The sequence below is a fragment of the Cetorhinus maximus genome, chromosome 23, assembly GCF_964194155.1.
Source record: "Cetorhinus maximus chromosome 23, sCetMax3.hap1.1, whole genome shotgun sequence".
Lineage (NCBI taxonomy): Eukaryota > Metazoa > Chordata > Chondrichthyes > Lamniformes > Cetorhinidae > Cetorhinus > Cetorhinus maximus.
Genome location: NC_135901.1, coordinates 37,195,726 through 37,219,364, shown reverse-complemented (window position 1 = coordinate 37,219,364; position 23,639 = coordinate 37,195,726). Strand labels below are relative to the sequence as shown.

The following is a 23,639-nucleotide window of genomic DNA, read 5'->3' as shown; positions in this document are numbered from 1 at the left end:
ATGGTTCACAGGATCATTATATAACAGAGTCTGATACTGACACGCATAAGGAGATGTTAGGCCAAATGACCAAACGCTTGATCAGAGATGTAGGTTTTAAGAAGAGTCTTATAGGGGGAAAGTGAGGTAGAGGCGGAGAGGTTTAGAGAGGGAATTCCAGAGCTTTGGTCCTTGTTAAATGAAACCACGGTCACCCACGGTAGAGCGATTCTGATTGGCAATGTGCAAGAGACCAGAATTAGATGGACACAGAAATCTCAGAGGCTTGTGGTGTTCGAGGAGATCACAGACACAGGGAGGGGTGAGAACAAGTAGGGAGTTGAACACAAGGATAAGACATTTTGAAGTAGATACATTATTTGGCAGGGAGCCAATATGGGTCAGTGAGCAGAGGGATGAGAGGGGAATGGGACTTGTTGTGAGTGAAGACACCAGCAGCAGTTTTGGGTGACCTCAATTTACGGAGGGGAGAATGTCCACTTACATTCCAGGACTGACATTCTGCTGGATCAGCACTGCCCTGTTTCCAAGAACAATATTGATCCTTTATAAGGTGCGGTTCCCAGAACTATACACAGCCCTCCAGGTGTGATCTGATCAGGGCTTTGTATAACTGTAGCAAACCTTTCCCTCTTTTCTATAACAGTCTCTGTAACAGGCTGTATAGCAAGAGGAATTGGATTGTATACATCGACTGAGGAAAAATGAGGAGATGCTTGATCAGAATGAACTTCTTTCAAATATTCAATAGGAAATCAATTGTATAAGTAAATATTTATTTTTATTTTGAAGACAACATATGAATCCTCAATCCAACTCTCCGTGTCATTGGGTCAGGGAAACTTTGTTAATTTTCACACACTGAGCATGGACGCTGCAGAAGATCCTGCACCTCTTTCAATATTGTTTTTCTTCACTCAGAGTTTTCGAAAGGGAATTGACAACTATTTGAAATGGAAAAAAAAACCCTGCAGGGTTATGAAGGAAGAGAAAGATATTGGAGCTAAGAGAGCACACACCCAATGGGTCGAATGGCCTCCTAATGAGCTGTGTCAATTTACAATTAGATCAATTTCTCTGCAGCATTCCAAAATGTCCCACCACAATTCTATACCTGTGAAACAGGATCTTGCAGTGCAGTAGGTCTACACAGTTTGAAATTCTATACAAGTCCCTTTGGCTTTTTGTCGCAAATTGTTTCTGTGGTATAGCGGCCTAGCCAGCGGTGCCCACGTCCCATAAATGAATAAAGAAACAAATAGTGATTATCACATTCACTTCACATGCACAAGGTCGCTGGTTTGAAAGCTGACAGAAATATTATCGAAACTGAATCATCAAATTGTGAGAAGTTCCACAATTCCCGTTTGTTGCTAAACGACAGCTGAATATATTATCTCACAGCCATGTGACATTGTCACTTCCCCAGACTTTGAATGATTTTCTCCAAAAGGCACGGTTATGAGAAAGAGACAATAAATGAGACGAATTGCAGTAAGATAGTTTACACATGTGTGAAGTGTTGAATGACCTGCTGATGTGCTCTGTCATTTTATGATTCTAATGTCAGATCAATTTCTCTGCCGCATGGCTATGTTTTTCAGCCGAATTGTACTTCCACAAAACAGGGTCCGGAAGTACAGTAAGACTGCACGGTTTGACATTCTAAGTCACTCCCTGTGGTTCTGCCCATTGTTTCTGTAGTGCAGTGGTTATCACTTACACGCAAAAGGTCCCCTTTCTGGAAATGGGTAGAAATATTATCGATACTCACACATCTAAGTGTGAGGGAAATGTCTATAATTCACATTTGTTGTTGAAAATTAACTGAATATAATATCTCACCGCCATATTAAATTTGCCCTTCACCAAGCCGCATAAAGCATTCTCAAAATCAGGAGGGATGAAACTGACTCGGCACAAAAACTAGCAATTTCTTTAATCAACAACAGAAATTAATGAGTTTACAAATGCAAATTCAGTTACTCACTGACTGAAAGATAATTACTAGTGTGATCCAAAGATTAGCGTCACCTGAAAAACAGAAGCAAGTGATACTATGATTGAACACGAGGGAATGGGAGAGATGGTGCAAAGTCACTTTGTATCGCTCAACATCACGGTTCTTCATTCTTTCATGAGCATCACTGGCCAGCATTTGTTGTTCATCCCGAATTGCCCTTCAGCTGTGTAACTTGTTAAACCATTTCAGAGGGTAGTTGAGAATTAATCACATCACTGTGGGTCTGGGGTCACATGCAGGTCAGACCAGGCAAGGACGACCGAATGAATTCCCTAAAGGACTGGTGAACCACATGGGTTTGTACGGCAATCAATGATAGTTTCATGGTCATCATGACTGAGAAAATAGTGAGGACATGTCAGATCAGAATAAACATCTTTTGTAAGTTCACCATGAAATGAATTGCATAAATAACTTATGTTTATGTCGAAAACTTCAGAAAGAACCCTAGTCCAACTCTTAATTTCATTGGGTAAGGGAAATATTCATTGAGGCAAACTGCATGGATTCTGCAGAAACTCCTTCCTCCAAAGGGAATTTGGCAATGGTTGAAATGGGGAAAATTCTGAAACATGGAAAGAAAGAAGGAAATTGGGACTAATTGGCAAGATCGTTGTAAAAAAAAACTGATATAAATAAAATGGTGGAAGGTCCTCTTACTGAGCTGTACCATTTGATGATGACATTGTTGATCAGTCTGTCTCCAGCATTCCTAATGAGAACAGCTGAATTCCATTTCTTCAAAACAAAGACCCAGGCAAAGTGCTGCTGAATGACGTCACAGTTTAACATTCCAGACAGCTCCATTGGGATCCAGGCAGGGAAGTGTTCCTGTGGCGTTGTGGTTACCCTGCTCATTTCGCATGTTCAAGTTATTCCATTCAATGCTCGGGGAAACATTATCACCCAGCTGTGTGGAAAAGTTACATCGCTCCCATTCCTGTTTGTTGTTGAATATGAACTGGATGCTGGATCTTGCAGCCACCTTAGATTCGCTCTTCACCATTTCTGAAGTTAACATTCAGCAAAATAAGATGTTTCCACTGGCAGCGGGTGATTGGAGAGTGCAGGGCTGGAATATTGTTACCTTTTCCTGTCTCACTCACTGTGGAGCTGAGGAAGAGTGACTCATTGATGGGATTGTTTCAATCCAATAGCCTCGTTGATCTGTATTGATTTCGATTGGGGTACATGATCGTCCATATTCTTTGTTATATCTGAAATGAATATCCATGAACAAAGCATGGTGTGGGAGCTCAGTTTGAAACGTGGGGGTGAGGGATTTTATTGTGGCTTCAGGGCCCCATAACAAACCAGAGCGTCAATGAGTAAAGGTGGGGAGAAAACGGCTACAGCTTCATCTCTGGGTGGTTTCGAACCACCAACCTTTCCATTAACAGCCGAACACACTGACCAATTGCGCCACAGAGACTTAAGAAAAGTGCCTGCACTCTGTAAGATATCCTAAACTAATGACTCAGCGAGTGAAAGCTTCAGATTGCCGCTACCCAAATGATAATTATCCTTTCAGTTCTACTCTTCCCAAATAAAACGTGGGACATTCATTGTGGATACATGGAAACAGTCTGATCCCACCCACTGCAGTCACATCCATGTCACCGGGAACCAGCCCTCCGACTACCGGAGCCGTCTCCCTTCGAGCCTCTTGGTGTCTTGTCTGTTACTAAGTATTCTGATTGTCCCGAAGCCGATAATTCTAAAGGGGTTTCTCTGTTACACAGCGAGTGGTTAGGATCTGGAATGCATTCCCTGAGAGTGTGGGGGAGGTAGATTCAATCCCGGATTTCAAAAGAGAATTGGACAGAAAATGCAGGTCACTGGAGAAAAGGCGGGGAGGTGGCACCAGATGAGTTAGTTTCCAGAAGAGCAAGAGGTCTCCCTTTTCAGACGGAGATGAGCAGGTTTTCTTATTCTCTCAGAGGTCGTTAGTCTGTGGAATTATTTTCCCCAGAAAGCAGTGGAGGCTGGGTCATTGGAGGAGTTGAGACCACAGCCTGATCAGCCACGATCTCATTGAATGGTGAAGCAGGCTCAAAGGGCTGAATGGCTAACACCTGTCCCTGAGTCCTTTGTTCCTATGAGTCGGGCCGAATGGCCTCCATCTGTGGTGTAGCCTTGGCTCTGATTCTCTGACATTCTGACGTGCTTGAGGGGAAAAATGGTCTATTTCTGCTCCTATTTGTTATGTTCTAATTCAGAGCCGACACCACCCAAGGCATTGGTTAGTGTAGCATTGCCATTGATGGTGGTGGCGTGGCTCGACGTGCCAACGAGATTGGTTTAGGTTTTGTTGTTTTCATGGGTTCGAATCCCCAAGCCATCCCCGTTTCAGCTGTTGTGTTCTTTCAGTCACTTCACCTGAGCCTGGGCTTGTGGTTGTTGACGTATTAAGATGTCCCTCCTGACAGGATAAAACCAGGAGAGATAGTAGGAATTGCAGAGTAACTGGGCGTATATGGGGCCGAATAGCCTCTTCCCCTGTTATAACATTTCTAGGATTTTATATGAACAAGAATAAAATTGATGTAAGGTCTCTAATCATGGCTGGGTGGTTAAGATTATGGATTTGAAATCCATTGCACTCTCCCCATGTAGGTTTGAATCCTACCGACCTCGCTGCTCCTTCCTTTATGTGCCTCCATGTTAAAATTAATTATTGATTAAATGGAATAAAGACCTTCCAATCACTCCCGCGTGATTCTCATGCTTCCCTTCCTCGTTTCTTTTCATCTGCAAGCATTCTCCATAATCTCCAGTCTGAAATGGAACAATAATTAGACCTGTTGGTGACATCCTTGTTTTCTGGGTGTTTGTTTCTCCTCAGGCCTCTGTCACTCTCGGTGTATATGTCTGTGTGTGTTCCTTTGCGTGTGTCAATGTGGTTCAGTTCTCCGAGGGGTTGAACGCATTTTTACCATCACAAACCTCGTTCACATTAGTTGTGCAACTTCATATTAAAATGTTACATAGAAAAATATCAGGATGAAAGATGCAAGAGGAGTTTGTCTCATTCTATGCTTGGACTACAATAACAACTTATATTTATAAAGCACCTTTAACCTAATGAAACGTCACAAGGCGTTCCCCAGGAGCATTACAGAACAAAGTGTGATACCGAGTCACATATTTGGTCAGATGACTAAAAGCTCGGTCAAAAGGTGAGGCTTTACGAATTGTCCTTAAGGAGGAAAGTATCGATTTCATGTTCCAGCTAACAGCAATGTTTCTTCTCATTGGTGAAGACGTCACTTGCTTTAAACCTGAACAGCCCATTTGGCAGGAGAAAGTTGTCTCTGGTGAAAGAGATCAGGAATGAAAACAAATGTCAAAAGTAGCCTCGATAAGTCAAATTTCAAGCCTTATTGGTAGTTTCTCTGATGTTCAGTGACTAGGATTCACCGCTTTCATAGGGCCCACAGTGATTAGGGTTGAGGATTTTGGAAATTTGCACATGAGCAGCTTGTGGGGCGATTTCATCTCACTGTCGATGTCATGTTCCAGCTCACAGTGAATGTTGTTCTCGTTGGCTGAAGCATTGGTTTGTGCTGAGTCTAAACATGCAGTTTTGTGGTAAAAGAGTCTGACATTTAAAAAAATGGCAAAAGCAGCGTAGATAAGCCACACCGAAAGAAGACTTGACAGCTTTCCTGGTGGTCTAGTGGTTAGGATTTTGCGCCTCAGGTGGGGTTTGATTCTCGGTTAGGGAATGAAGATTTATTGTCCTTGTGAAAGGTTAAAAAACGAGTCTTGCGAAATTATTGATTGAAAATATTTAACAGCTTCACCGGAGTCAGTGGAGTGAGAATTGAATTTTTGCCCCAGAGCTCAAAATGTCACCTTGTGAACCAACACAGACGCTGAGTGAAGAAATGAAAGAAGGAGAAGAGAAGGGCTGGTTGCAGAGCACTGACCACAGGGACGTTGGTACGAGACAAAATATGGGTGGGAGAATGTTAAATTTTGCTGCCTTATTTTTGCACTGACACAAATGTTACTCCTGATCGATCAATCAATCAGAATCGCCTTCTGAAAGCAGCAAACAGGACCGAATGACCTCTTTCTATGTTGTAACTTTCTATAATTTTATGTTTTCCAACACCACGACTGCTTCTCTCACAATCATTCTGACATGTTATAACCCACTCTAGCGAAATGTACTTTCTTAACTTGTATTCGGCTCTTTTGAAACCAAAACACGGAGCAAATTCAGCGAGTTTTCTTGTCATTTCCAGCACGAGATTTGTCATAAGACTAATTTACCGACACATTAATGGTGCCAATCCTTCACTGGAGCTCACCGCATCCAAAGAGCACTTTTACCATCAGCCTGTTATGTACTTTCTTGCAATACACCTGCTGATGAATATAAGCTTATCACAGTTCTGCTTTCTTCCCATTGAAATCCAACGTGAAAATATGAACAATTTCAAAGCTGAACAACGTACACAAGACTGGGAGGAGAGTGTGACTGTGGATAATCAGCACTGTGCACATTCCTGTAATCAGTATCTGGGAGAATCAGGAAGATGAGATCCTGGTGTCTCTTTATCCTGTGGTCTGCAAACCTATCGCCTTTTGTCTTACATTCCCGTGAACTGACTGTTTCTGCATCAAGCAGCTAATTGACCTGGGAGCTGGACGGGCAGAGGGAGCTGGAGGAGAGGCAGGGACAGAAGCAGGAAGAAATGCGACAAGAAAGTGATTTGAATTTTATGTGTATCGGTTGCTTTCAGTGGTAAATATCTGCCTTGTAAGCTTCACAGCTGCCACAGGGATTGGGTTGGCGCTTTCCCTTAAAAGCAGCAAAATTTTTTTAAAATGCCACACCACCCAACGTGAGGCTTGAACCCACGACCCTGAGATTAAGAGTCTCATGCTTTGCCGACTGAGCTAGCCAGGCATGCAAAAAGCAAAGGAACTCCATATCCCAACATACATGGAGCCAACTGTTGCTTTCCACCTGCAGCCTCAGCTTGCTCTGAATTTCAAAGTGCATAAGGTAATCGACCTCCAGAAGCCCCAAGGTTGCAATGCATTCCACTCAATCATCAATAACATCTTCCACTTCTAAGCTGCACCTCCTTCCAAACATTGCAAACTCCTCTTGCATCTTTCATCCTGATATTTTTCCCTGTAACATTTTAATATAAAGCTGCACAATTAATGTGAATAAAGTTAGTGATGATAAAAATGTGTTCACCCCCTCGGGAACTGAACCACACTGACATACACAGAGGAACACACACAGACATATACACCGAGAGTGACAGAGGGCAAGGGATTGTTTCTGAGGAGAGACAAACATCCAGAAAGCAAGCATGACAATAACATGTTTTTCCTGTCCCAGCTGCAAGTTTCGTGAATGAACAGAAAGAGGAAAACGCCTGAGTGTTTGGATGGATTTTATTATATTTAACCAATAGTTAACTCTGTAGACACACAGTTAAAACCAGGCATAATAAGAAACTGGAAAGACCAATGGATTTGGAATCAATGGCCTGAACCACTCGGCCATGACGATAGGCCGTATGGTATAAAATCATAGATGGTGACAGCAGAGGAGGAGGACATGCGGCCTCTGGTGTCCGTGCCGGCCAATGGAAGAGGAATTCAGCGAATTTGACAAACTGCCTTTTCTCCACAGCAATTTGTATTTGCATTGTCTCTCCTCGCTCTTCCTCTTTAAGTGAAACACCACGCACACCTGCTCTAACTTTAGGCTGGCACTTCTTCGATCAATGGGAGTTCTGAAAGTGCAATTTTGGTTACTGTAAGTTTCAAACCGATACCAACACAGAAACTAGAAGTACTATCTAGCACCTTAGACTGCTCGGCCACACTATCAAGCTCAGGCTATTACTTCCCATTTCCTTGGCTGTTGTTGTTACTGAAATAGAACAGAAGCAAAGCAGCAGCAAAACATCATAAGGCCGCACAAGCCTCCTCCGTCACTTAATAAGATCACGGCGGGTCCCCAGCCTCAACAAAAATTTCCCACCTGATCCCGATAGCCCTTCATTCCCTTAGATTCCAAAACTCACGAGATGTTTTTGGACAAAAGCAAAATGATGTGGGTGCTAGAAATATGAAATAAAAACAGAAAATGCTAGAAAAACACAACGGTCTGGCAGCATCTGTTGGAGAAGGAAATGGATTCAAAGTTTCGAGTCTGTATGACCCTTCTTCAGAGCTAAAGAGGATTTTTGGATGCTTTCCCTTCCATTGACCCGATAGATCTGTAGACACCTGGTTGAAATCAGCAATAATGAGAACCTCAGTCGGTAAGATTCGACTCTCCCTGGGGAAAACCCAACGGATTTTGAACCCATCCATTTAACCACACAGCTACGATAATTGACCAAGGGTCCAATGCTTTCCACTCAATCATCAATAACATCATTCACAGCTTCCGCTTCTTAGCTGCACCTCCTTCAAAACATTGTGATCCATTTTCCTCCGGATTTGTTCCTGGATTTAATATTTATCTGCTTTGTGCCCTCATTTTCAAATGGGATTCGCTTCAATATCCAACACAAATTGAATTGCAAACCTGATGGATAAACAATGGAAAACAAATCCCATGGTGCTCATTTTCAGATTCACAATGGTCCGCTTTTCAATAAAATGAAAAAAGTTTTAGGGAAAAGATTTACAAAGTTGGGATGACATTTATTTGTGACTCACTCACTCGGGTATCTGTAAATGCTGCTCGGAGGTTTAGTGACCGGGATATAATCTACCTGCATTTTCCTGAGCCTGTGCTCGGTGTATTGGGAGGTTTGGCCCGGGTTGGAGTATCTTGCGCCCCAGGGATGGGAAGTCGTCTGCTAATTGAAGCTGCAGACGCTGCCTTCTGCTGGCAGCGGGTGATTGGAGAGTGCGGGGCAGGAATATTGCTGCTTTTCTGCTTTTCCCTGTCTCACTCACTGTGCAGCTGAGGACGAGAGAACAATTGATGGGTTTGTTTGAATCCAATAACTTCATAGATTTCAAATGGGTTTGACGTGGGTACATGGTAGGTTAAATTGTTTTCTCATTATATTTGAAATGAATATTCATGAAAAAAACACTGTCAGTTTGGCAGTTCATTGCATAAAAGTAGAGTTGGCAATGTTTGGCTAATAGTTTCTTCCAGCCAAAGTGCCAATTGTCATCCTGGAACTGTGTGATATTGAATGATGATGGGGAGAAAACAGCAAAGGCTTCGTCCCTGATGGTCTTAAAGCACCAGCCTTTTGGTTACCTTCCAAATTCCTACCAATCATACAACAGAGGCTCACACAATCAAAACCTGCAAGATATCTTAAACTGACTCAGCAAGTTAAAGCTTCAGATTGTCAATACCGGAATGACAATTGTTCTCTATCAGTTTCACTCTTCGAAAAGAGCAGGTGGGACACTGATTATGGAAACATGGAAACAGTCTGATCCCACCCACTGCAGACACATCCATGTCACCAGGAACCAGCTGTCATACAACAGGTTATCAATTCGAGCCTTTTGGTGTCAAGTCTGATATTGTCCCAAAGCCCATTTTAGGTTTTAATTCCTGACCTGCCAGACCTGTGCACTGATAGAGTTCAGTTCTGATGAAAGGTTACAGACCTGAAATAAAAGCTATGTTTTTCTGTCGAGAGATGCGACCAGACCTGCCGAGAATTCCAGCATTTTCTGCCTTTTTTATTTGAGAAAGCCAGCTTCTGCAGCATTTTGATTTTCTTTAACTAATTAGTGCTAAGAATGTGGAAGCCATAAGGTTTGAGATCCATATTTCAGCTGAAAATGTGTAAGTAAACTCACGTGCACAAGCTGAAAATGCAAATGGATTCGCTCTATTGTCCCAATTACTGACACAGTAACACAGTCACATCAGTACGAGACCATCCAGATATTTCACATGTGCGAAGAGATATATTCAGTTTGCAAAGCAGTAAACACACCAACTTTAAAATTCAAAGGATTTAATCCACCGTCAGAGCATTCCTGTTGGCAGGGTTTAAATGATCCATGTATGGTGAAAAATAATCCACCTACTGAGACTCCATCGAGTTCGGATCTAACTGCAGGGTATTTGCCCTGTTCTTCATAACATCCAGGAGAGAATTAAGGTGGAGCGCAGAGCATTTTAGTTGCTGTATCAATTGATACGAAGACTTTATATCTTGTCCCGATGGCACATTTTGAATTCTGATTACTGGACTTCAGTTTCATTCTACAACGTTACAGTTCAATGGCGGAGCAGTCACCCAGCATTCACTCTGGTACAGAATGTGCCCTATCCTCATTAGAGCAGATCTTCGCACATGCGCATTACGGTGTGCTTGGAGCATGCGCATTGCAGTCTCTTTCATGAGCATGCGCAGTGCTGGTCTGTGACTGAAGCTGCTCGGCGCAGGTGAGTGAATGTCGAGTGGAACAAACTAACAGAGTTCGTGGGTGTATGAGGAGGAATTGAGCCAGCGGAGTGGGCAGGCAGTCTTCATAAGGACACAGTGCAGGCCGCAGACCCCAAATAACAAGGTACCGGTCTTGTGTTTGCAGGAAACGGGCCGAAAAATTCTGGATTTCTCCCTTCGCCAGGCCCGGGGTAACGGCCGCCATCTTTATAGGGGGCAATGTGCAGCAGGGCGCATGCGCGGTCATCCTGGTCCAGGTAGCAGGAGGAGAGAATGTAGTGAATTTCGAAGATAAAAGCAAAATACTGCGGATGCCGGAAATCTAGAACAAAAACAAAAATACCTGGAAAAACTCAGCAGGTCTGGCAGCATCTGCATAGAGGAACACAGTTAACGTTTTGAGTCCGAATGACTCTTCATCAGAACTAAGGAAAAATAGAAAGAGGTGAAATATAAGCTGGTTTAAGTGGGGGTGGGACAGGTAGAGCTGGATAGAGGGCCAGTGATAGGTGGAGATAACCAAAAGATGTCATAGACAAAAGGACAAAGAGGTGTTGAAGGTGGTGATATTATCTAAGAAATGTGATCATGGGGACATTAAGGGTAGAAAGCAGGACGAGCAAGGTACAGATAGCCCTAGTGGGGGTGGGGTGGGGGGAAGGCGATCGAAATGGGCTAAAAGGTAGAGATAAAATAACACCTGCCCCTTTATTTCCCCCTTCCTCACCGTCCAAGGGCCCAAACACTCCTTTCAAATGAAGCAGCATTTCACTTGCACTTCCTCAATTTAGTCTACTGCATTTGCTCTTCCCAATGTGGTCTCCTCTACATTGGAGAGACCAAACGCAGACTGAGTGACCACTTTGCGGAACACCTTCGGTCTATCCACAAGCATGACCCAGACCTCCTTGTCGCTTGCCATTTCAACACACCACCCTGCTCTCATGCTCACATGTCTGTCCTTGACCTGCTGCATTGTTCCAGTGAAGCTCAAGGCAAACTGGAGGAACAGCACCTCATCTTCCGACTAGGCACTTTACAGCCTTCCGGGCTGAATATTGAGTTCAACAATTTTAGATCATGAACTCTCTCCTCCATCCCCACCCCCTTTCCGATCCCCCTTTTTTCCAATAATTTATATAGATTTTTCTTTTCCCACCTATTTCCATTATTTTTAAATGTATTTCCACCCATTGTTTTATCTCTACCTTTTAGCCTATTTCGATCCCTTCCCTTCACCCCACCCCCACTAGGGCTATCTGTACCTTGCTTGTCCTGCTTTCTACCCTTAATTAGCACATTCCTTAGATAATATCACCACCTTCAACACCTCTTTGTCCTTTTGTCTGTGACATCTTGTGGCTATCTCCATCTATCACTGGCCCTCTATCCAGCTCTACCTGCCCCACCACCCCCCCCACACCTCCCTTAAACCAGCTTCTTTTTCACCTTTTTTCTATTTTTACTTAGTTCTGTTGAAGAGTCATACGGACTCGAAATGTTAACTGTGTTCCTGTCCGCAGATGCTGCCAGACCTGCTGAGTTTTTCCAGGTATTTTTATTTTTGTTTTGGATTTCCAGCATCTGCAGTTTTTTGCTTTTATCTGTAATAATGGCGGCTGATCCTACCCAAGATGTTCCGCGGGTTCGAATATGGTCTATCTCCAACAGCAGGGACACAACCCGCATTAGTTCCACTGTTTTGAATCTAATTTTCAATTTATCCGTGAAGTCTGCAAATCTGTTGTCTTCCTGTTTATGTCTGCAGTTCTTCACCTCCTTAACTCTCTGTGCCATTGTTGCCACCTGCACATTGCGACAACCAATCTTCAGTGAGAAAATTAACAACTTTTCAACAGAGCGGTTTCTGGGGCGCATGGTATTGTGGGAGCGCTGGCCGCCATTGCTCAGCTGCTGTCGCTGAGAGTTTTCATGCAATCTGAAGGCCGATCTTAATCGGGTAATGCCACCTGACCTGCTAGGTATTTAAAATATTTTATCTCTTAATTTCAGACCCAGCCTTGGAGAGTTTTGCTTTCATTTTATTGTTTTTTTAGAACCGAGTCCAGAAACATAGACAGACCAATTTGGAGCCGGTTTGAATTTCGGTGGGTGTTGGATGGGGGTCTTTATTTGTTGCATCAGTTTGAACTGGAGTGTATTTCACCCCGAGGATTTTGGAACACAGTCAATTTCCAACGTGAGACTGTCAAGGGAGATAGATTCTGGGGGAGATTTGGTTGCTAAATGGACACTATCCATTCATTTAAGAGCATTGTCTTAGTAACAAATATTTCTATGGTGCCTTTTGATCCGAGATCTTTTTGTTAACTCCATTCTTGGTATTTGGGTAACAAGTCAAGCAGATATTGTCAATTCCCTGTTGTCTGTTGGTCAGATGTTGGTGGGCCATCTTCCTGAACAGCTGCAGCCACTGTGGTTAAGGTGCTGTTTGGTAAGGAGTTACATAATTTTCACTCAGTGATGATATATGTCCAAATCAACAACAACAAGTTGTATTTATATAGCACGCTGGATATTATAAAATATTCCAAAGTATTTCACAGGAATATTACATGCCAATAATTGACACTGAGGCACATAAGGAGACGTCAGGGCAGATGATCAGAAGTTTGGTCAAAGGGATGGTTATATGGAGAGTCTTAAAGGATGAGAGAGAGGCAGAGAGGTCTAAGGAGTGAATTCCAGAGCTTATGGCCTGGGCAGCTGAAGGCACGGCTGCCAATGGTGGGTCAATTAAAATCAGGGATGCTCAATAGGCCAGAACTGGATGGCCCCCAGATATCTGGGAGGGATGGAGGATATTACTGAGATAGTGAGGGGCTAGGTCATTGATGGAATTTGAAAACAAGGATGAGAATTTGAACATTTCAGGTGCTGCTTAACCAGGAGCCTATGTAGCTCAGTGAGAACAGGGGTGTTGGATGAACGAGAATTAGTGAGAGTAAGGACATGGGAAGCAGAGTTTTAAATGACCCCATCTTTATGTGGGCGGCTAGGAATAGTCTGGTTTAGAGGGAACAAAGGAATGGATGAGTTTCAGCAGCAGATGAGCGAAGGCAGGAGTGAAGGTTGGCAAAGTTCCTTCACCCACAACTATACCTTTACAGATGTATACAGATTTTTAAGGATAACTCAAGTCACAAAAGCTATCTTATACTTTAATGTACACAGTAAATACCTAGTCCATATAAACCTATAGCACCGTGTAGTCAGACACACCACAGTCTGACCTCAAGTGACAGATGTCACCTCAACCAGATGCTATAGATCTCTCCTCAACTCCCCCCAGACGCTTGTCTCACCGTGAGCCAACCAGTCTCACTGAATTCCGTCCTTCATACGAGAGTTTCCAATCTCCACTTTCCAAAACCTCGCCTTGGAATCTTCTCCCAAACTGACCGTTTCTCTCAGACACCATCCACAAGGGTTCACCTCCAGGGTTTCGAACTCTCCTCCTGATGTTCCTCTTTCCTGGGTAACCATATTCATTTGAGCTGTCTTCCATGCACTCTCTCTCGCCAACTCAGCCGTCCACAGTACACCACTGCTTCACATGCCCATAGCAAAGAATTACAGACCTTCAGCTGTCTCTTTGAACCCTCTTGCTTCTTGCAAACTTTCCTCACTTAAAAACTGAAGCTTGGAGCCTTTCTCTGTGCCCCTCACTCTTAACTTCACGTAACAGGATGTTTTCCCAGGTTCCTGTCCTTCCTTTGTCCACAAGATCTTCTTTGGACTTCCCCCTCTTCCACTCTCCTGGATTTTTAGGGGTTTTCATTGGTTTGGAACTTCTATCTGTCCCCTTTGCTCCAGTCTCTCTGGCAGCAACTTCAAAACCAGCCGAACTCCAACAGGTTCCAAATAAAACTGCTGCCTTTCTTCTTCTGTGTGTCTGTGGGAGGAACCTGCCTATCTGTACCCCCCACCCCTCCCTCCCCCCCACCCCAAGTGCTAAGCAATAGCACTGTTGTTTCTACTCTTGTGTATTAACTTTTACTTTATATGGATTGTAAACGTCTCATTAGAAATGCAACAGCCTTTTAATAAAACATTTGGCCTTTCTTAACATGCAGGTACAGAAAAACAAAACAAACCTAAACTTTAAAGCTAAGACTCATTCCTAATGCCCACAAGATAACATAATAAAACTATCTCTATATCCTAACAGGACCGAAGACAATGACTTAAGTCTTGCCAATATTTAAATGGAGGAAATTTGTGTTCATCCAGGACCGGATGTCAGACAGTCATGTCTATGTGTAAGGGAAACTTGGAGGTGATGGTGTTCACATACACCTGCTATCCTGGTCCTTCTAGCTAGTGGAGTTTGAGGGATTGGGAGATTCTGTCAAAGTTCTGGTCGAGTTGTAGACATATAAAATCCTTCTCCTTCAGCCTTTGCCTCTCTCATCTCCCTCTCTCTTTCCACCCATAGATGCTGGACTTTTGTATTGGTTCTGGACAGTTGGCAGGTTCCCTGTTCTGATGGACATTAATGAACGAGCTGGGTCCAGCAGCTTTGATGGTCAATTTTCCAAGTGCCGGCCCCACAGGTTACCAGATTCATTCAGCTCAATTTCACAACCTGCCTTTATGTTTTTGTGGGTTCTCTCTCACTCCCTTTTTCCTGTTTTAAATCAATTTCACAGGGGATTAGAAGGAGAGGATTTGCAGTCAGGAAACGGAAACAAGGATCTCACAGTCGCCCAATTTATCGTAATCTGAATAACATCGGATTTTGAACATGGAAGGAAAAAGCACCGTTCACAGTGGGGAGAAACCGCACATCTGTTCTGTGTGTGGACGAGGCTTCAGCCGAGTATCTGGTCTGTCGAGACACAAGCGCAGTCACAATGGGGAGATATCGTGTAAATGTGGGGATTGTGGGAAAGAATGCAATTTCCTGTCTAAGCTGGAAACTCATCAGTGCAGCCACGCTGGAGAGAAACCATTCACCTGCTCCGAGTGTGGAAAGGGATTCACTCTGTCATCTGACCTGCTGAGACACTGGCGGGTTCACAGTGGGGAGAGACCATTCACCTGCTCTGTGTGTGGGAAGGGATTCACTGGATCATCCAACTTACAAAGACACCACAGAAGTCACACTGGGGAAAGGCCATTCACCTGCTCTGAGTGTGGAAAAGGATTCACTCAGTCATCGAACCTGTGGACACATCAGCGAGTTCACTCTGACGAGAGACCTTTTAAATGTCCAGACTGTGGGAAGTGTTTTAAAAGTTCCGGGGAGCTGATTCGTCATCAATGGGTTCACACTGACGAGAGGCCATTCAGGTGCTCTCAGTGTGGTGCTGAGTTCAGGAGGTTATTTCACCTCACTGCACACCAGCGCACTCACACTGGGGAGTGGCCGTTCACCTGCTCAAAGTGTGGGAAAGGATTCATTACCTCATCCCATTGGCTGAGTCACCAGCGAGTCCACACAGGTGAGAGGCCGTTCACCTGCTCAAACTGTGGGAAAGGATTCATTACCTCAACCCACCTGCAGTCACACCAGCGAGTTCACACTGATAAGAGACCTTTTAAATGCCCAGACTGCGGGAAGTGCTATAAACGTTCTGGGGACCTAATATCCCATCAACGTGTTCACACTGATGAGAGACCGTTCAGGTGCTCTCACTGCGGGACTGGATTCAGGTGGTCATCTCAACTCACTGCACACCAGAGAGTTCACACTGGGGAGAGGCACCTGCTCCAAGTGTGGGAAGGGATTCATTAACTCATCTAACCTGCTGAAAGACCAGCGAGTTCAAAAGTAACTACAGTGATTGGATTTTGCTGTTAATCACATCCAGGACTGAACCATGTTCGTTGGGGTCTGTTTGTGCTGATGTTAATAAACTCCAGCCCAGTTATAAGTGTTAATATTCTGCATAGAAGTCAAATAAATCAGGTTGTGTTAAACACATCGAGTTGAGTCTTTTAATATCTCTAACACAAGGCAGTTCCTCTCCCCCTCCCACATCTTCAGCCACATTGACACCTGTTTTGTGTTTACCAGTTTCTTAACCTTATGCCCCCATTTATTTGCATTTGAAACTTTAATTCCTAAAAGTTTTAAAAGTTATATTCTAAAACATATGAATTATGTTCATGACAGTGTGTTAAAATCACGTAAACCAGCTTTGTGTTACACACATTATGGCAAGTATTTCTTTTTATCTTGAAGACAAGTTAACTTTTTTTGAAAGGCTCTCCTACCCCTGCTCTTAGTTCGTATGTTCGTATGTCCCTCTCCCTTGTTTCCTCCATCTTCACACCCAACAACACGTGTGAGGAACTCATGGAGCTTCTTTCTCACTAAGATTGAGACAATATGATCAGCTGCATCTGCTGCTTCTCTCCCTTCCAATAGCCCATCGAGACAAACATCCCCCTTGTCTGAGCCCGAACTAATCTCTTTGTCCATGCAACCTCCACACACACGAGTGAATTCATACTGGAGAGAGAATTCATACTTAGATTGTACCAAGAGCTTTAAAAACCCACATTCACTGATGTTTCATCAGTGCATTCACTCCGGTTCCACTCCATTCACCTGCTCTCACTGCAGGACGAGGTTCAGGTGATTGTCTATCCTGCTACAACACTAGTGAGTTCACACCGGGGAGAGGTCATTCACCTGCCCCATGTGTGGGGAGGGATTCACTGATTCGCCTAACCTGTTGGCATATCAGTGATTTCACACCGATGGAAGATATTTTAAATACCTGGATCACAGGAAGTGTTAGAAAAGTTCCGTGGAGCTGATGTGCTATCAACAGTGACAAAAGACCATACGTGATCTCTCGCTGTGGGACTGGGTTCAGGCGATCATGTGAACTCAGGGTCCATCAGTGCACTGACACTAGGGAGAGACCATACACCTGCTCCCTGTTTGAGAAGAGTTATCCCACCTCAATACACATCAACTTTTTCACACTGATAAGGAATCTTTTCAAACTTCTGGCCATGAGCAGAGATTTCAAAGCAAAATGGATCTGCTAACACACAAACACATTCACACTGGTGAGAGGCTGTTCACCTGCTGTGTGTGTGGGAAGAGATTCACTCAGTCATCTCAGCTGTTGACACACGACTGACTGCTCAGGTTAGATTCCACTGTTGTTGCTGCTGGTAATCACATCCATGACTGAATTCTGCTGATGTTATTATCCCCTGTGACTGGCCTGGAGTTTAATATTCTGGGCAAAATGTCAAACAAATCAGCTTTGATTTAACACATTGTTGTAGATTTCTGTCTTTCCCACCTGGTTGTTTAACATCACCTGGCTGGAGCTCAGGAAGGACAATCTGGGTCGTGGATCATACAGCAGGAACAGAACTTCAACCTGGACACAGTCCTTCAGGGTCACACTGAGAGGGACAAACAGCACTTTGGTCTTTCTCATCTCTCTTCACTGACAGCAAAGTCCCTGTGTGGGTTAATCCTGTGTTGTGTAAGAAATGTGTCCCAGCCACTCTCTTCCATGGTTCAGATCTCCTGGACATGGAACAGAAGGCTCCTTTCCAACTGAGACAGGAAGAACAATGGTAAATGCTGCAATCGTGCTGTCAAATCAGAAATTTGTGTAAAGCTGTGACCTGTTCCTGACTGAAAGTGAAACAGCAGGTTTAAGTTGAATAGATAAATTGGTAACCAGGGTTTCCCAAAGACTCACTTGACTGGTCAACTCAGGTTCAGCCCTCAAGCCCTGAGATTTGTTACAGAACTCGCTGCTCTCTTGGTCCTCTGACCTCTGAGATCTCTTCCTTTTGGTTTCCAGAACCATCAACAATCACTCGCCAACATTATATTGTGAGATGGAGTTCAGGGGGTGGGAGAAAGAAGCAAATTGAGGCCTTGAATCTGAGTTCAGAAACAAAATTAGATAAACATGATTACATGTTGAAAGAGAACATTTAAAATAATACAATGAACCATTTTAGTTTCCAATGATTATGATACTTTATCTTTCACACTCTTGATTGCATAAATGGTGATCCCTACTACCCAGAATGTTAAGTGTGGGTTAATATAGCCTATCTCCATCAGAAGGGCACAAAGTACATGGAAAGGCTCTGCCCTGAGCGCTGGCCTCCCTGCAGGTAGAATGCGTTTTGCTGCTTCAGGAAGCTCATCGGGCACGAGCTTAGCCTCAGTATCAGCGAATAAATAATTATAAACCTGTGGGGACTTCCAATGGCGGCTATTCTACCCAGCTTTCCCAGCGATGGTGAATGTCCCCTATCACCACAGCCCCGGTACGCATGCGCATTGCCACCCAGTGTTCCGAGCATGCGCAGGGTGGGGGTGATGATGGGAAGACACTTGTTCACAGAATCACAGAAACGTTATGGTGCAGAAGGAGGTCAATCGGTCCATCGTGTCTGCACTGGCTCGCTGAGCTTTCCAACTTAGTGCCAATGTCCTGCCTTTCCCCCATAAACCTGCACATTGTTTCTATTTGAATAATTACCAATGCCCTCTTGAATGTCTCAATTGAACCTGCCTCCACCACACTTCCAGGCAGTGAAGTCCAAAACCCTGATGTGTGAAAGTTTTTCCTCATCTCACATTTGGATCTTTTGCAAAACACTTAAAAACTGTGCCCTCTCATTCTCGGTCCATTTATGAGTGGGAACAGTTTCTCCCTATATACCCTGTTCAGACCTCTCATGATTTTGAAAACTTCTATCAAGTCTCCTCTTAACCTTCTACTTTCCAGGGAAAAACATATCCAACTTCTCCAATCTTTGCTCATAACTGAAGTGTTTCATCCCTGGAACCATCTCGTAAACCTCTTCTGCGTTCTCTCCAATGTGTTCACTTCCTTCTTATAGTGTGGTGCTCAAAACTGCACACAATACTCTAGCTGAGGTCCAACCAGTGCCCTGTATAAATTCATTATAACCTCCCTGCTCTTGTACCCTATGCCCCTATTAATAAAGCCTAGAATAATGTATACTTTAGAAACAGCTCGATCTCCTTGTCCTGCCACATTTAATGACTTCTGCACATATATACCCACAACTCTCTGCTCCTACACACCTTTATTTTATACTGCCTCTCCATGTTCATTGTACCAAGGTATATCACCTCACACTTCTCCACATTGAACTTCATCTGCCATCTATCTGCCCTGTGTCAATGCGCTTTTGAAGTTATACACTTCTTTCCTCACAGTTTGCAATTCTCCCATGTTTTGTGTCATCCACAAACTTTGAAATTGTCCCCTGCATACTAAGGTCTAGATCATTTATCTATATTAGAAAAGTAAGGGTCTCAATATCGACACCTGAAGAACTCCACTACAAACCTTCTTCCAGCCTGAAATATACCCCTTAACCATTACTCTCTGTTTCCTATCCCTCAGCCAATTTTTTATCCACGTTATACAGTCCCTTTTATTCCATGAAAGGAGACAGAGTCTCCGTTGAGAAGATCTTGCTCTGTGCAAAGAGGGGAACACTCTGAAGGCGAGTCGTATGGACTCGAAATGTTAACTCTGTTTCTCTCTCCATAGATGCTGCTATACCTGCTGGGTTTTTCCAGTATTTTCTGTGTTTGTTGTAGTGAACCTTCACTGATGCCCTTGTCCTTCTAGATGGTAGAAATCGTGGATTTGGAAGGTGCTGTCGAAGGAGCCTTGTTGAATTCCTGCAGTGCGTCTTGTAGATGGTACACACTTCTACAACTGTGCATCAGTGGTGGAAAGAGTGAATGTTTGTGGATGTGGTGCCAATCAGGCAGGCTGCTCTGTCCTGAATGGTGCCAAGCTCTTTGAGTTTTGGGGGAACTGCACTCATCCAGGCAAGTGGGGAGTATTCTATCACATTCCTGACTTGTGCCTGTTGATGGTGAGCAAGCTTTGGGGGCTCAAGAGATGAGTTATTCGTCGCAAGATTCATAGCCTCTGGCCTGCCCTTGTAGCGACAGCATTGTGAACTGGCTCGTCCTGTTTATTTCTGTGAATGCTTACAGATGAACAGGAAAGAAGGATCACAGAAGTGAAACAGGAAAAACAGATGGGAGTGTTTAGAAGGTTCTAACTCCATTTAGCCAATAATGAATTCTGGAGGTTCCAAAAGGAAGGAACACTGAGCAGCGCAATCGGCACGATGCAAATCTGCATGGGCAGATCCCAGTGGAGTTCGAATCCATCACCTTAATCACTCAGCCATGACTGGATACCTTACACTGGTGTAAATGTTGTTCATGTAAAATCATGGAATGGTTACAGCAGAGAATGAGAGAATTCAGTCCCGCCTATTCCCAGTCACCCTGCAATTCCTACAGCCTCCCTTGTTCTTCCTACCAAGACAAATCACGTCATAGGTTAAATGCCCCGAGCCTATCCTAAGGGATTTGATGAAACATCTGAAAGGACGAACCAACTGAAACTTTGGCAGTGATGAGATTCAAATCCACGACTCAATAGAGGCTGCAGCCTAAATCCAGCGCCTTCGACCACTCAAACATGCTACTGCTGGCAATATGATAGCAACTATTGCCTTGAGTGGTATTGGTGCTGAATAAGAACATAACAAATAGCAGCAGAAATGGACCATTTTGTCGCTCAAGCCCCTCACAGCTCCATAAAATCAGAGCCAAGAACAACACATAGAGACCATTGAGCCCGGGTCAGAAGAACATTGGCCATTCAGCTCTTTGATCCTGCTCCACCATTCAATAAGGTCATGGCTGATCTTGTGGTCTCAACTCCACTTTCCTGTCTGTCCGTTCCGCCCCCTCCCCCTGCAACCACCCCCAAGCACCGCCCCTACTCCCCCCCACGCCCCGCCTTCCCCTCCCCCCATAGCCCTTGACTCGCTTGTCTATCAAAAATCTGTTTAATTCTGCCTTGAATAAATTCAATTACCCAGCCTCCACTGCTTTCTGGGGGAAATTAGTCAGACTAACGACCCTCTGAGAAAACAAAACAAATTCTCTTCATCTCCGTCTGAAAAGGGAGACCTCTTACTCTTCTGGAATTAACTCACCTGGCCCCACTCCCCCGCCTTTTCCCTGGACATGCTGCTGTTTTTGGTCCAATTCCCTTTTGAGTTCCACGACTGAATCTGCCATCCCCACACTCTCTATCTAATCCAGCTGCCGGATCCATTCCTCCCAGTTCACCATGTGGAAACGTATGGTTACCCTCCACTGAAGAACAGGTCCCAGACATACTCAGTTACTTCACAACAGAACAACATGAAGTGATTATTGTGGAAAATTGAATGAGACATTTTAAATCGTCAGGACATTGATACACACTCCATAGAGAAACTGACTTTCAAACTATCAGGATAGAATTAAACACACCAGTACCTATCAGAGGGAGTAAAATTAAAGTGAAGAGGGAAATAGAATCTGGATTTAGAAAATATCCACAAGGTGGATGCAGGTGAACAGAGAGCTGGAGAATCTTTAAAGTCCGTGCGTGAACTTCTGTTTGAACCAGATGTATTTATGACATGCCAATAATTTAAAATTGTGTGAGATGATCAGCAGGTGGGGAGGATGAATCTCAGTCAATAGTTATCACATTTAGTGGATAAAGTTTTCACATTTATTCTTGGTGGCAGCTCAATGGTTTGTGTTGCTGATTCTGATCATTCTAGTATCTTTAGTATGTTATCTACGGTTTGTCATCAAGAAATTAGGAAAACAAGCCGGTAGCTTAGAAATAGTGAGGTTGGTCAGAAATCAGTTGCGAGAAGTCAATAAGGGCATTCCCTTACAAAAACACAAACACCTGGAAAAACTCAGCAGGTCTGACAGCATCTGCGGAGAGGAATACAGCTAACAGTTCGAGTCCGTATGACTCGGCATTCCCTTCTCAGAGTGGGGAGATCTGTAAGAAATCACTGTCTAATAACCCTATAAAATCCTCAGAAACGTATTGAATATTATAGGAATGGTTCTCCCTCCCTTCTCTATCATTTAGGAACAAAGATTCCTGGCTTGACAAACATAGGGCAACATATCCCAATGTTTCCTCATAGGGATGGACTCGGTAGTTAGGGAATGTAATTTGTACTGGTGACTGAAGATAATGGTTTTGATTTTCTCAATTCTTAAAAGGAGCAAAATTCTACTCATCCAGTACTGGATGTGGGATAAGCAGTTTGATAATTTAGTAACAGTGGAGGAATGGAGAAGAATGATGGTGAGGTAGAGCTGGGCGTTGTCAGTGTCCATGTGAAAACTAACATGGTGCTTTTGGATGATGTCACCTAGTGGTAGCATGTAGATGAGAAATGGGAGGGATCAAGGATAGATCCTTTTTTTAAGGATGGACGATGATGGTGGATTTAAAGGTGAGAGGGACAGTACCAGAAAAGAGAAAAAAACATGAACAATATCAGCCAACATGGAGAAGTTGAATGGTCAGCAGTTCAGTGGGAAGAGGGTCACTGGAGCAGAAGGCGAGTCTCATGGACAAGATGAGCACTGAGGGGCTATGAAGGGAAATAGGAAACTGGAGAAAGATCTGAGTTCAGAGGTCAGACATGGGGGGAGCTTTCTAGACACTTGACCCGGTGGGCTAGGGGAAGGGAGGGAAGCAGCTGATCGGATTGACTCAATCTTAGTGACAAAGAAGCTCCATGAGATCCTCACACTTGCTGTTGGAGATGAGAATGGAACAGACAGTGGAGAGGGAGAGCATTTCAAAAGAAATGACTTCTGTTGAGATATGAAAAAGACTCGACACACAAGTGCGTTTTACACAAAGCGGATTTATTTGACTTTTATCCAGAATTTTAACCCCATAATTGGGATAGAGTTTATTATCAGCAGAAACAGGCCATTGAACATGGTTCAGTCCCAAATGTTATTAACAGCTCAATCCAATCACTGTAGTTACTTGTCAACATGAGTTAATGTTTTGAGTCCATGTGACTTTGAAAGGCCTCATCAGTGTGAACTCACTGGTGTCTGCAGATGGGGCAACTGAGCGAATCTCTTTTCACGCTTGGAGCAGGTGAATGGTTTCTCCCCAGTGTGACTGCACCTGTCGAATAAGGTCCCTTGACTGCCTGAACCCAGTCCCACAGTAAGAACATCTGAATGGTCTCTGGTCAGTGTGGGCATGTTGATGGGGTATCAGTTCCCCACACCTTTTAAAGCACTTCTCACACTCTGGGCATTAAAAAAGTCTCTCATCAGTCTG

At 43.8% G+C, this 23,639-nt stretch overlaps 2 protein-coding genes, 1 long non-coding RNA gene and 1 other non-coding gene across 4 annotated transcripts in view; 2 read left to right on the top strand and 2 right to left on the bottom strand.

The window, feature by feature from the left end:
- Positions 1–23,639, bottom strand: part of LOC144697569 (uncharacterized) — a 721,063-nt gene that overhangs the window by 324,102 nt on the left and 373,322 nt on the right. The window lies entirely within an intron of this gene.
- The window catches only part of LOC144697492 (uncharacterized), a 756,645-nt gene that overhangs the window by 368,083 nt on the left and 364,923 nt on the right, over positions 1–23,639 (top strand). The gene's annotated exons all lie outside the window — the stretch shown is intronic.
- trnak-cuu (transfer RNA lysine (anticodon CUU)) lies at positions 6,872–6,944 on the bottom strand. The gene has a single exon. It is a non-coding gene; the product is annotated as a tRNA-Lys (tRNA).
- On the top strand, positions 15,209–16,386 carry LOC144698484 (uncharacterized). Its single transcript, XM_078570425.1, has one exon. The coding sequence runs from the start codon at positions 15,209–15,211 to the stop codon at positions 16,199–16,201; it is 993 nt and encodes a 330-aa protein (XP_078426551.1). The 3' UTR covers positions 16,202–16,386.